General features: G+C 37.0%; 3 protein-coding genes across 7 annotated transcripts in view; 2 read left to right on the top strand and 1 right to left on the bottom strand.

Moving 5' to 3' along the window:
• The window catches only part of PRPF39 (pre-mRNA processing factor 39), a 33,154-nt gene extending 31,963 nt beyond the window's left edge, over nt 1–1,191 (top strand). For all 5 annotated transcript variants that reach the window (XM_045567910.1, XM_045567915.1, XM_045567933.1 and 2 more), the window contains 2 exons: nt 92–212; nt 457–1,191. In XM_045567910.1, coding sequence (XP_045423866.1) covers nt 92–212; nt 457–513 — 178 coding nt within the window. In that variant the 3' untranslated portion in view covers nt 514–1,191. The remainder of the gene's footprint in view (nt 1–91; nt 213–456) is intronic.
• Nucleotides 1,192–1,523: 332 nt separating this feature from the next.
• FKBP3 (FKBP prolyl isomerase 3) lies at nt 1,524–11,772 on the bottom strand. The gene is made up of 7 exons (XM_045567901.1): nt 11,587–11,772; nt 8,650–8,751; nt 7,826–7,933; nt 5,546–5,681; nt 4,958–5,025; nt 3,133–3,230; nt 1,524–1,872 (listed from the first exon to the last, which is right to left on the bottom strand). The coding sequence occupies exons 1-7, from the start codon at nt 11,692–11,694 to the stop codon at nt 1,818–1,820; spliced, it is 675 nt and encodes a 224-aa protein (XP_045423857.1). The 5' UTR covers nt 11,695–11,772; the 3' UTR covers nt 1,524–1,817.
• Nucleotides 11,773–13,089: 1,317 nt separating this feature from the next.
• The window catches only part of FANCM (FA complementation group M), a 59,126-nt gene continuing 57,959 nt past the window's right edge, over nt 13,090–14,256 (top strand). Inside the window, exon 1 of the mRNA XM_045567893.1 lies at nt 13,090–13,709. Coding sequence (XP_045423849.1) covers nt 13,202–13,709 — 508 coding nt within the window. The 5' untranslated portion in view covers nt 13,090–13,201. The remainder of the gene's footprint in view (nt 13,710–14,256) is intronic.

Here is a 14,256-nt window from a genome sequence, read left to right as displayed (position 1 = left end):
TAAAACAAATATACACAGATGACATTCATCTATTTGTCAATGTTCTCATCTGTGGGAGTTTTGAAAGTTTCCATTTTGGCCTTTTATCTAGATCAGAAGAACCAGAAGAAAAGAAAGCACACACAGAAGATACAACTTCATCGTCTACACAGATGATTGATGGTGATTTACAGGCAAATCAAGCTGTATATAATTATAGTGCCTGGTATCAAGTGAGTCCACATAATTATTTCTTTGCTCATAGATGTTATTAGAAGCATAAATCAGGACTTTTTTTTTTTTTAGAAAAACATCTTTTTGCTTTTGTTCCAGATTGTATAATACTTCGTCTTTGGTAGTTAAGTCAGCAATGAACACATGCTTACTTTTTAAACATACTTGTTTTAATTGTATTTTTTATATATGGAACTCAGCCATAGTTTTAGTATGCTAATATGTTTACTTGTTTCCTTTCAGTACAATTATCAGAATCCTTGGAATTATGGACAGTATTACCCTCCCCCTCCAACCTGATGGAAAAATGTACATTTCAGATGGAGTGTGTGAAAAGTATGAAATTATTATTTTTTAAATGAGGGATGTAAACATAGCATAAGCTTGTCGTATTTGATAACTTGTCTTCTGTTTCTGTGTAACATGATTTGTTTAGTAATAGGGGAAAATGTCAATTATTAGCTTACCACAGATACTATTTCCTACCATTTGTAAAATTTGCTTTTTATCGGAGAACTATTTTTTTGATTTTTGCATTACATGGTCTAGAATTCTTCTGCAAGGCATTTGCAAGAGTTTTGTAGCCTTAAGGGTAGGAAAAAAACCTGACTGCAAATCATGTCAGTGTAGTACAAGATTTTAAAAACACATAAGGGCTGGTTATTAAGGATTTACTTCCTCTGTTAAAAAAAAAAAAAAAGATTTTTAACCTTTGCTGACAAGGTTTTTGTCTGCGTGTTTCAGTTATACTTGTGAATTGTGATCTAACTGCAGAAAAGGTACACTATTAAAATACTATGCCTTGGAATAGAGATTATAAGTGAGAAATGGAATGTTTGCATCCCTTTAAAAAATGAAAATCATATCAAAAATGTTGTTTCAGACTTTGTATTTAGAATATTCATGTAAAACTTGTGAACAAACTTTCATTTTGATCAAACTGATCATCTTCATTTTTGTAATAAAACTGAAGACTTATCCAGTAATCGTTTATGAATTTATTTTGGTGGGTTCAACTAATAATATTAACTTTATATTCAACTTTATTAGTGGTTCATTGGTTTTGAGATGCACTTTTCCTAATTTAGCCATTCTCTTCCTGTCAGTATTTCTTAGACCTTTTAGCTTTTTGCTTCCTCTTAAGCTCTACGCTTTTGCCTTCTCACTATACAGGAATATTTAAAGATTTTATGAGTGTCCCTGGCAAATCTGTCTAGACAGTTTTACTGTGAGTTACTCCCTGGCATGATGAGGTCTTAGTCCTGATTATCTAATCAGAACAATACTATATTAACACCAAACAAATCACATCAAGACAGTGGATATAAGTTTTTATTGAGCCTTTTAGTTTACAACATGAGGTAAAAGGAAAACGTTCTCCTTGACCAATATTTTACACAACTGTAGTAAAATATTTGAGTACAGGGATTTATAAGGATTACATTTCTCAAAAGTTGGGGTCAAGTAAACAAGTTTTAACTTAATTCCTTGAATCTTCCAGTTGACTCTTCTCTTACAACAGTAACAAGCTCTCATTAGTTACGTAAGCTTCTTCAAGGCCAAGTTTTATCATTGCTGATGTCTTTAGAACTGAATCTGCTATTTCAATCAATATCCACTAGTTCCACTTCAAAAATGAGTTTTGCATTTGGTGGAATTCTGTTGAAAAAGTCAAGGTGAATTTGATAAAAAGTGCCTCTTTCCTACCCCCAAGAACCTTAGTCTAAAACTGTAATTATGTTTACTGGATATTAGTAATTAACCCCAAAGGGAAGAGCTCTGTAGTTGATTGAGAGGCTAATACATAACTAGCATAGAGATTCCTAAAAGTATCTATAATGATAAATGGAGACCATAACTTATCAGTATAAACTAACTAGATGTGTTGAGCTCATCCTTACCTAGGATCCGCCTTATCTGGATGCCTTACTGGTACTCTAAAATTAGCTACCACTTAATGAAGGCTGCTACTAAGTACTCACAAAAAAAAAAAAAAAAAAGTAATTTCAGTCTCTGTGTATATGCTGTATATTAAAGTTTATATGAGGTAGTACATGATATTTACTGTGAATTTTAAGATGCTAAATTCAGAGAAGGGTGTAATTATGTGCATCAGATTGGTCTTGAGATGCTTCAGATGGGAAAGGAGGAGTTGCAAGTGGCCATGATTTTGATAAGCTAAGAAGAGAGCTATTATATTCCCAAATAAGTTTAACTCACAAGACTACAGAGACCTTCTAAAAAATGTTTTTCCAAACTTAGATTCTAACTGGTCCAATGGGGATGGAACCAACAACAGCTATAAACTGCTTTCCCACTTATCTATTAGATTGGTCTGGTCTGAATGGAGTCATTGCTTTTTTTTAGATGTTCACAAACTGGACTTATAAGAGAAATAATAAATAATGCTTACTAACACTGTTGGTCTTACGGTCTCCTTCATTTTGCAACTGATAATCACCAACATGTACTCCATTTCTAAGACTTGAATTTTATTGCCTGAAATTATCAGTGGCATGAAATTACCATGAGCCATATTTGTATCAGTTCCTACAGTTGTTTGTATTAGACAGTATAAATTCTTGAAGTAAACCCTTTAAACATTAAGAATTGCCTTTCAAAGATGAAAGCTTAAACATAACAGTTATGTTGAAGGTTAAGAAGGTTCTTAACAGTTGAAGGTTAAGAACTTGAATAAGAGAATAAAAGGAAGATTCTAGCTCAAGTTGTAATACCTTGTACCAACAGAAAATATTAACTGTTTTCTATACTGGGGGTGTTGACATTAAGTATCTAAATATCAGGAAGGACAGGATTTCTGATTTGGAGGTTAGACTAGACAGCATCTTTCATACCTTCCAATAATCTTTCTTTACTGTTTTTTTTTTTTTCTTTAATTATGAAAGGAAAAAAGGATACTTGGCATCAGGCTGTCCTTTCTTTCCATAAGCCCATTCGGGTTCAATCTCCAGTCGAGCCTTTTCTCCTTTACTCATAGTCAAGAGTGCTTCATCCCACTAAAGGCAGAACAAAATGAAAACGAATAACAACTTTCCAAAAAGTACGTGCAATACCAGAAGACTCAAGATTTTATTTTATATACATATATAAAAAATATATATATTTTACATATATATAAGCATTCTGTTACTGGATTTTACTAAGGTAATGTCCCTTGGACGAGTCCCTAAATGTTTGTCTTCAATGGTGGCAAGGTTAATGGAGACTTAGAACAAAAAAAAGAAATAGCAAGTACTCACTGTAAAACTGTTCTAAGATTACCAAATTATAATAGTGGAGTTATGATGGCACATAAAATAAAAAAAGAAAATGTTAACACATTAAGATCTTTTGTAAAAAGTAAAACTAACTTTTCAAAGAAATGATAAAGGCTTCTGGGATGCCACTCCATTTTTTATGAATTTGGCTCTTACAACCAGTTGCCAAAAACAATTAAATCAACATGATACAAAGATAAAAGTATATTCCTAATATTATATACTTTGTTGAAACACAACAATCACATAAAGTTCAAGGGATACAATTAGATCTGTCATATCTGGAAATTAAGAATATGGTGGATTAGGAGAAATTTACCAGTATGCAGATAAGTTAAAGAAATGGAAAAGTAGTACAACAGTTAATAGTTTAGTTAGCTCAACTAAACTTAAGTTTCAAGATGTTTTATATTCTGTTTTGGACTCTGGATATGACTGTTTGAACCCACAGTACAAAGACTATTATACTGAGGGTTCTTACTGCATTTAAATAGGCATTTCAGCTATCAATATTTGATATTCTGAGTAATCACAATTTTTTAAATTTTAATATTCTTTTTTAAGACAGGGTCTCACTCTGTCACACAGGCTGCAGTGCAGTGGTGCAATCAAAGCTCACTGCAACCTTGAACTCCTGGGCTTAAGTAATCCTCCCAAATAGCTAGGACTACAGGTGCATGCCTCCATGCCCAGCCAGCTGGTCTCAAACTCCTAGCCTCAAGCAATCCTCCCATGTCAGCCTCCCAAAGTGCTGGGATTATGGGCATGAGCCACTGAGGCTGGCCAGTAATACAATTTAAAACCAACAATGATGGGCCCTAACATGAAAACCTGATCCAGCAAAGCTGACAATCAGCCCTGCTCTTTTATCTCCTTTTGTACACAGTAATGGTACTTACAGCTCAAGCCTAACTTACTCTTTTCTGAAAAGTTTCCTTCTGTTACCTCTTACATGTAATAGTGGGTAAAAGCATGCTTATATTTGAAAGATTTTCTGGGGCTGAAGCCCAGGTGAGAGGTGAGAAGACTACAGAAACAAACTCCTGCTTCTATGAATACTTCAGAGGAACAGATAATTTTACTTTTCCTGATTACATGTAAGTAGGACAACAGCTATGTAACATTTTACAAGAATCGTGGGCCAAACATTCTGACAAAGAATTACTTTACGAAGAAAAAGAATAAAAGGGGTAGACTGAAGAGACTAATACATGAATTCCTACTATATATTAGGTGCTTTGAGTTATGCTCATTTAATCTTGTGAAAACCCTGAGGTAGGCAGTACTGTCCTCATTTTATAGGTGGGGAAACTATGCCAGATAAGCAAGCAATGATAGCACCCAATCTGTCAGATTCCGGACACTGTTCTCTTTTCATTATATCCCCAATCCTAATTTTTTACACCATCATACCACAAACAGCACATGCCAGAATATCTGTTGATCCACTGCCATTCTTTACTTACTCCTCTGATAACTTTGCCTACTCCAACCTTAAAACTTAAAGGCTTGGCATTTTTCTTCTTCTTTGAACCTGTAAAACAGATTTTCCTTATAATTAATGATACACTAATTTTTTATTAAGATATTAAATTCCATTGGAAAAATATAGTTTAATTGATTTCAGAGTTATAATACTATGTATTTGAAAAAAAAAGAAAAATTTAGAAAGCCAGATTCATCAAAAAAATTCCAGATGTTAAAATAATTATACAGTCTAAACAAAGAGTAAAGGGGTAGGACCTATATTTATACCAATAAAATAGGAAACTACTCTGCCTTTTCTACTAAAATACTAAAGCATAGCTTTGGGACATCAACCAAGTTTAGACTAAGCTTCCTTGTATTTTACTTCCCCATGAATAAGAAGTCTTTAGCCAGTCAGTAATCAGTGAGCTGAAAACCTCTTCCAAGTAAATCATAGGTACAAAAGACATCTGGAAAACAGTAGATGGACAGCCAAGAAAAAGATAATGCCAACCACTCATCTTTCTGCCATACAAATATTTTGCAATGTGTTTAAGCCAAAAAGAGAAGATTACATTTAGACTTACTTGTTTGAATATTAGTATCAAAAACAGTCCCATCTTGTAGTGTTCCTGTATACCAGCAGTGAACAACATCTCCCTTTTTGGGAAAGTTGGTTTTATCTCCCTTTTTTAGAACAGATTTTGTATATTTTGGTGGACCCTAAAAACAAAATTAATTCATGTCCTTTAGAAGAACGACAGAGAATACCTATGTAGCCAACAATGACCAGAGTTGGATCATTGAGTTTGATAGATTTGGTAACAAACTGTTATGCCTTTAGTCCACCTCTGTAAGTTAAAAAAATACACTATCTCATTTCAAGGCTGTGAAGTGAAAATCAGTAACTTACACTTCTATAATTTAATTTCAAATAACTTCCAGCTTGTTTGGAAACCAAAATTCTTTTGACAAGATTTTGTTCTGTTTATTATTCAACAAACCATAAAATGAATCCGGTTATTTCCTAAGGTTAGAAAAATCATTACTATTTAATTCCCACAAAATCATAAGGCATTAAATAAAATATTGACTTTCCCCCCAAACATCTGAATTGGTTTAGCACCAATAATTGACATTTCCAAATGTTTTCATTACATCTAATTAGAATGAATACAATGATGTTGCCTGTCTCTGAAATTGAAAATAAGTTCACACAATGAATGAAATTACCTATAAAAATTGCCATAACAGGCATAATTCCTAGAATAAAGCAAGATTATCAGGGGCTTTAACAAAAAAGGTTACAGGCTAATCTAATCAATGGTAATTCACACATGTGAGGAAAGCATGGAGAAGACGATCTGTCAAGATTCTTTAGGGGGTTAAAAAAAAAACGTTGGAGCAAATGTAAAAGTATCCTCCTTACCTAAATATATTTGGTTTCTGAATTCAGAAAGGGAGGGATCTACATTACCCAAAACCATATTTGGTTCCTAAATTTCATAAAACAAGTATCAAGAGTAGAGTTGGATATCAAAGATTTGGTTCCTGAGTTTGGAAAGCAAGAGAAACTTTTGTTTACTCCTCATCTATCTATAATTGGTTAAGTCATGCAAATTTTAATTCACTTTCACTTCCTAGTCCAGGATTTTCTCTATCCAAAACTTGTTAAGTGAAAAAAAAGTGTCATCTCCCTGCAAATAGTCTACTCCTTTGACAAAGATTTTCTCCTTGACCAAGTTCTAGCCAGGATCCTCTGAGAGCTCTCTTCTCAACTAGGCCTCAACCTTGGCCTGTAAAGACTTGAATGAACACTAACAGCTCAAGGCTGCTAAAAGAATTTACTGTTTGTTCTACCTAACACCTAAAGATAGGACCCCTGTCTCCCAGCCTCCAGAGGGTAGGAAAGAGTCTAACTTTGATAAGCACCAGTTAACAAACCCAGATGGGTTTCATACGGACCAATCTCCCCTCTTCCTGCTTTTTGTAATTTTTACTTCCCTGACTGCTAGTAATCATCAATCTATTTACCTCAGTAGCTGCTCAACAGATACAACATTTATCAAATATTAGTTGCGTAAACTTTAAAATTGCTTTATATGTGTATATACTCATAAACATTAATTTGTGCTTTTCAAATAGGAAAAGGTCATGAAAATTAGCTTCAATCATACAAACATCTACAATATTGTACTTGAACTTAAATTCTTTCCACAAATAACCAAATGCTACATCTTCATCAATAGGCTACACCTCTATACAAAAATTAAAGATAGATTATTATTACTGATAGTAAGGCTAGCAATGAGCGAGCTTAGTTGGCAATGTATTACCAGAAATGGCAAGATTATAATCAATTCAGCTCTGCTAAGGTTGTCCATTTACAGAAACAATTTTATCTGGTTCTTCAAACCTTTGTATCAAAATATAAAACCTGGGTTGGCAAAGTTGAGACAGATGAACTCACACCCTGCAGCCAGGCCTGGATTATTTCTATTGCCAGGGACACCATGTACATTAGAAAAAGCTAAAAATACTCAAAAGGAAGTTTCTTTTCACTCAGTCCAACTTGGCCATAGAATCAAGACCTTAAAATAGCTTTGAAAACTCAGAAGGTCTGGCCAGATGTGAAGGTTAACGTGACTTAAATACGAGTATTTCACAGGCTAGACTACTAATTGTAAAGCACTATTTCTTAGGCTTATTTCATCCCAGAACACTTTAAGAAAGATGGCATACTCCAAATCAGTGTTTGGCTCACTGAAAGTGGCCAAACCACTCCTCATTATGAGAAATCAGCACTATAAAGAGACTACTATTTCTAAAATTCACATAAGTAATAAAACAAGAAAATATACACAAACCTCATCCAGAGCCTCTTCAGACTTGGTTTCTTTGGGTTTATCTTCATTAAGCTTCACATTTTTCACTTGCTCAGACACTTTACTTATACTTTCGGTACCCTTGAAACGCTGTAAGGAGATGTTGTAACATCATACTTAGGGCAAGCTAAAAACTAAGAGGGACATCTAGATTTTCAGCCTCTTAATTAAATGACTATCTGCACAAAAAATATAGGTTATGTAACTCAACTGTAAATAAATGGACTAAGAAGAAAGGAGGAATTTTGTTCAGCATTTTAATCAATTATGACCCTTGGACCAGTTCACTATATAAATTCTGAAATGAGAACCATGATCTCAGAAAGGCCAACTTAGACCCAAAGACATGAATACTATTCAAACTCCCTAATAAAGACTCTTTTCTGTGGAAGATGATCATGTCACAGTGAACAGACATTAGAGAACAAAATGAATTTTTCTGAAGGATCAGCCTAAATCTAAACCAGACTTCAAATTCATTAATGAAATGGAACTTAATTTTTCTGTATATTTAATAAGCAGTATGAATGTTTAAGTAGTTTGGTAATACCTATTGACCTGACGGATTTATAACTTCAGTGGCCTTAAGAATCTGTTGTCTCAATTCAAGCTACAAAATCTGGTCCCTTTCAAAATACCAAAACATTCTGTCATATTGATAGATTTGACAGCTAGTCCACTTATGATTATAGTTAAGAAAACTTACAGGTGGAAAACCTCCAACATTCTGCAAATAAATGTATTTAAAATGTCCTTTTGGAAATAAATTTCTAAAATGATATTTAATACAATGTAATAATACTTACCTTAGTTTCAAAAAGATGGTTATAGGCTGTAACCAAATGGTCCTTGTTAGCTGTCTTGGCCACATTTTTAATGTTTCCTAATAATTTATGTTCTGCAAGAAACTATAAAGAAAAAAGCTGGGTAGTCAAAATAATTTCCCTCAAGTAAGAGGAGTCTAAAATTAGAAAATGACCATCTTACATTAGCAGTTATGTTTTTAATAGTACTGCTAATAAACAAGAAATCACATAAACAATATAGTTTATACCCTAATTCATTACCAAAAGAAATGTAAGCTAGATTTAAAAAACTGAGTATTTATTTAAAAGAATTATTCACAAGACTGGAACTGCAGTATTATGTATGAGACACAGTGGTTCCTCCTAACCTTTTTCCTATCACAGACTCAAAGAAAAGAACATTTATAACATCAGCACACCGTGGTGACTGGAGGCAGCTGTTCACAGCAGGAGGCTATTTGGCTGTGGACTTGGGAGCCCCCAGCCACACTGGGCATAGCTATTTTGATGCATCTGTAGTCCATTCTGGCAGACTAGGAAGCACTTACACAAGCAGGTAACAGATCTGTCAAGATAGCTTTGCCCAACATGATATTTATATACATACATATATATTAGTTAAATGTATGGGCTGTGGAGTCCTATTATCTAGAGTAAAATCCTAGCTGTTTGACCCTAGACAAGGGACTAAGCTTTCCTAAAGACTCAGTCTCCGTATCTGTAGTGAAATATTAAAAACAGCATTTATGTCAAAGGATGCTGTAAGGATAAAATACAGTGATATATATATAATGCATTTAGTATAGAGCCTGTCACATAATAAGAATTTATTATTTATGTATTTATTTATAGTCTCACTTTGTCACCCTGGGTAGAGTGCAGTGGTTTCATCATAGTTCACTGCAACCTCAAACTCCTGGGCTCAACTGATACTCCTGCCTCAGCCTCCCGAGTAGCTGGGACTACAGGTGTGTGCCACCATGCCAGGCTAAGTTTTCTATTTTTTGTAGAGGAGTCTCACTCTTGCTCAGGCTGGTCTCAAACTACTGACCTCAAGTCCTCCCAATGTAGCCTCCTAGAGTGCTAGAATGCACAGCCTAACAATGTATTTAATAACTCAAGAAAACAATAGAATTCCTTTCTCTCAAACATAATACCGCTGAGTTGGCAGATGGACATTAAAGTACTACTACTGAAATATCAAGTCATAATATATTTTCATCTCAAATCATGTAATGTGAGGGTTTTAATAATTTGTTTCCATCTTATTTTATTCTGCTTCCTTTTTTACCTTGTGGTCCCTGCTTGATTCCTCATTTTGTTACTTTCTCAAAGTTGTCCCTTAGCATCTTCTAAGCTTTTGATAAAGCAGTTTTTCTAATACTATCACTATCACTATTGTATTTTTTATCTTTTGCTTTTTCTCTTCCCTTCTTAATGTTCTAAATGATTAACAACTGATGGGGAAAGGAGATTAAAGTTGATTAAAAGGAAGTAATCAGTTATTTTACCACTCTTGTGATTTCTTTAGCAAGGTTCAAAAAAAAAAATCAAAATATAAACATCTCTTTGATACCTTATGATCAATTATTGTCAAATATAGGTTTAAGTATGTGAATGATCACTGAAGAATATGCATTTAAAAAATTAATATGCTACAAAAATATTATGAGAATCCAAGTCTCCTAAAATTGTCCTATCTGGGCCAGTTTTACATTAGATTCCACATTGGGAGGATCTGTTTTATAAAAATTTGATGAGGTACAGTACTGAAGCATTAAATGTTAATGATATGACTATTCTATTTGGTGGAAATATGAATTGGCTTAAGAGAAAATGACGCATAATATTTTTCACCTTTGTATCTCTAAACACTGAGCATAGCTGTTCGTATGTATGTTGTGTGCGTTATCTGCTTTATTAATCTAAGATGCAGATGCCACCATAATGATTCACCAGCAAGGAAACAGAGGTTGGAGAGTTCTTGTATCTTCCCATTAAGACTACCCAAAATGAAAATAAAATACAATCCCCTCAAAATAACCCACAATTTTTCAAAATGCAAGTTTAGAATTTAAAAAACTGCACAGAAACTACATATACGTTGCTGCTTCTGTTTCTGGTAAGTGGCGAATGGTGCATGCACAACGAAGTGTGCAGCAGTTAAGCAATTTAAAAAGAGGTATGTATGGTCTTAATTTCTGAAGGACAAAAATGTCTGATTTGACAAAAATAACTTGATTATAGATGGATGGTTAAGATGGAGACTGTGCTGGGAAATGCAAGGCGTAGAGTATAAAGAATGCCAAATAAATTCCTTAGTCTGTTTATAACAATGAGAGACCACAGCACGAGAAGAAATGCGCATGTAGCTCTCCTACGTATATAGGTGAAAGGTCATTTAACGGGTCGATATTTTAAACAAAAGTTAAAACACAATCCAAGGGTTTTAAAAAATTACACCCACTAATGTTCAGTATTTAGTAAATTGTTGAGAAAAGCAAGTTGCATACATCGTTCCCATAAGAATTTTCATACCCCTTCCTATTTTCTTAGTAGCCACCACTCCGCTCCCGGGGGCTCATCCAGGCCACTATTCCTCGATGGCCGCACCCCACTCCCGCTTCAGCCCCCAACAACTAAGGGGTCCTTTTTTTTAATGGCCTCCACCCCCACTCAAGGATCCCAATGAGGTTCTAATTCTGCGATTGCAGCCTGCGTGCCCCAGGAAATAAAGCTGCTCCCCACGCCGCAGCAGGCCCGCCCGAGAGGCAGCAGCGTGGCGCCCCAGCACGCGAGGCCTCTCCGGCCTTGCCGGCCACGGGCCGCGGGAGAACGAGGGCGGGGGCACGGAGGGATACGGTAAGTATGGGCATCTCCAGGGGGGTGAGGCGTCCCTCAGCCGCACCAACCCGGCCGCCCCGCCGCCTCTGGTACCGAATCTGAACCATGGTCCTGCAGAAACTTGATAATGTCCTTCTTGGGCAGCTGCTCGCTGCGCAGCTGCTCCACGGTCCACGCCCGCTGCGGAATGGCTGCCGCCATCTTCCCCCGCTGCCTTCGCTTTACTGAGCCAGCCCGCCTCGGGTCGGGATCGCCCCGCCCCTGGGGCGTGGCGTGGACGCTCACGGAGGTCGAGGGGCGGGCTCACTGCTCCCGCAAGCGGGACTGGGGCCTGTCCTAGAGTGACGTAAACCGGTGCTATGAGGGCTGCTTTGTTGAGTCCGGGTAAAGAACCTAGGGAGGTGGCCTTGGCGGCAAACAGCGCGGAAGGCTGCCCGCGGTCAGCTACTCTTAACTGCACCCCTCGTAAGGCGACCTCTGGTGGTAGTGATATTTAGCTGCCATTACCCACACTTGTTTATTACCTACTGGCTGCTATGCCTTTAAAGGTCCTGTCGATAACCTGTTTAAAGAAAACAGCAGCATTCAGACGCCTAATCTCTCATTTTATCTAGTTCTAGCCTAAAAATTCACACCTGAATTGGCTCAGTCCTTGTCCACCAGAGCAACCCATATTCTATCTACTATCTCCCATTTAAAGAGCACACAAATAAAACTTAAATGCAAACGGCTCTTCTCCCTTCCCCCATTGAATCACGAGAAACAGTTTGTCTAAAAGCCAGTTCAGAGGCTTGAACAAATGAAACAATGTAATGAAGCTGTATTCAGGATGCTGCTTACTGATGGTGAATGGAATTATAAATGCTTATAACAACACGTTGTGTGTGTACTTTTCCTCAGTACACAAAGAAACACATTTACAGAGGTTACTCAACGTTGTCAGGTTTAGAATGGAGAAGCCAGGAATTGTCTGAGAGAGAAAGCTATCGATTCAGTGGAATGACTGCACAGTGATGTTTATTGCCCTTATCTGTGATAAAGATGTAATAGTGGAACATAGGGACGCATTAAAAAAAATTCTAATGAATAACAGGACCAGACCACATTCACTTTCCTTTAAACAATAAAAAATATTAAAATAATGGGTTGCTACTCCTAACACAGTGAAAAAGAAACATTTTTGTTTTCTCGGCCTAGATAAATAAACAAGTTATTCTATCTACACATTTTTGCTTTTCATCTTATCTTCCGATTTAAAAATATAACCAACAAGGAATAGGACACGTTAGACACTAAATAACGTTAAATTCACGAAATTTTAGGTATTCCATTGTCTCTGGGATCTCGAGGTTTACTTATTTTATAATTTTAAGATAAATGATATCACATTAGCAATGACGCCCAGACACCTAATCATTGGAAACGGAACTCAAATTTAGAGTCTAAAAATCCTGGAAGGGGGACCAAATTTGAAGCAACTCCACAATGCGCATGCGTCTCAGGCCTAGCGGGTTTCCGGGTAGCCAGCCAATCATATTCGCAATGTAAACTCCGTGGCGGTATATTCAAGTGGATAAACCTGGCCGCATCCCGCCCTCTCGAACTTCCACAGTTTTGTCCGGAGTAAACGGATGGAGGTCGGAACCTTGGCGGTTGAGCTGCTGCAGCTACTGGTTTCTTAGTGAAGCCTTTGGTAGTTGTCGGCCTAATGAGCGGACGGCAGAGAACACTTTTCCAGACGTGGGGCTCAAGCGTCTCCCGATCCTCTGGGACTTCTGGTTGCAGCTCAGGAACTGAGCGACCTCAGAGACCTGGAGGCTCCAAGGCGCGTTTGCCAGCAACCGTGGAGGCTCAGCCGGAGTCGGACGATGATGTGTTACTGGTCGCGGTGTACGAGGCTGAGAGGCAGCTAAGTCTAGAGAATGGCGGGTTCTGCATCTCAGCTGGCGCCCTGTGGATTTACCCTACCAATTGTCCAGTGCGGGACTACCAGCTGCAAATTTCCCGGACTGCTCTGTTCTGCAACACGCTGGTGTGTCTGCCTACCGGTCTGGGAAAGACCTTTATTGCCGCCGTGGTCATGTACAATTTCTACCGCTGGTTTCCTTCCGGCAAGGTGGTCTTTATGGCTCCCACGAAACCCTTGGTGACACAGCAGATGGAAGCTTGCTACCAGGTGATGGGTATCCCACAGTTCCACATGGCCGAAATGACAGGTATTTTAGAAAGAATGGGCTAATATGAAATTAAGAGCTGGGTACCCAGAGGAAAGCAGCATTCTGGTGGAAATAGAGCTAAATTCCTGATCCATGCGGAATAGTTCCCAAACCACAATGTGCTCATCTTATATCCCCTCCCTTAAAACATCATCTACTTATAGCAAGTCCCAACACTGATTAATAGGGTTGCTTTATTCAATCTTCAGAGAATCCTTGTAGCTTGTCACAGTATTTTGAAACTGTTATGTGTGTATACCCTATGGGTAACTGAACATGATGTTTCCTGGCATTCTTCCCAAGAAAGATTCCCAGTCGAAGAATTTGCTTCTCTTTAAGTATTATGCCATTTTGTAGGAATTCTCTGAAGACAATCTAGTTGTGGTCTTAGATAAGTGCCACCTTTGACATTTGGACCACACCAGAGCTTTAAAATGAAACATGCCAATGAATTGTCAAATTATTCTCTTCTTAAGCAGATTACAAAAGCCATGTATGCATTCTGAAAATAGGCCAGACTATTTATATTTTACAGATAACAGTCTGA

The sequence above is a fragment of the Lemur catta genome, chromosome 1, assembly GCF_020740605.2.
Source record: "Lemur catta isolate mLemCat1 chromosome 1, mLemCat1.pri, whole genome shotgun sequence".
NCBI classification, from domain to species: Eukaryota; Metazoa; Chordata; class Mammalia; order Primates; family Lemuridae; genus Lemur; species Lemur catta.
This window is presented reverse-complemented; position numbering and strand designations above follow the sequence as displayed.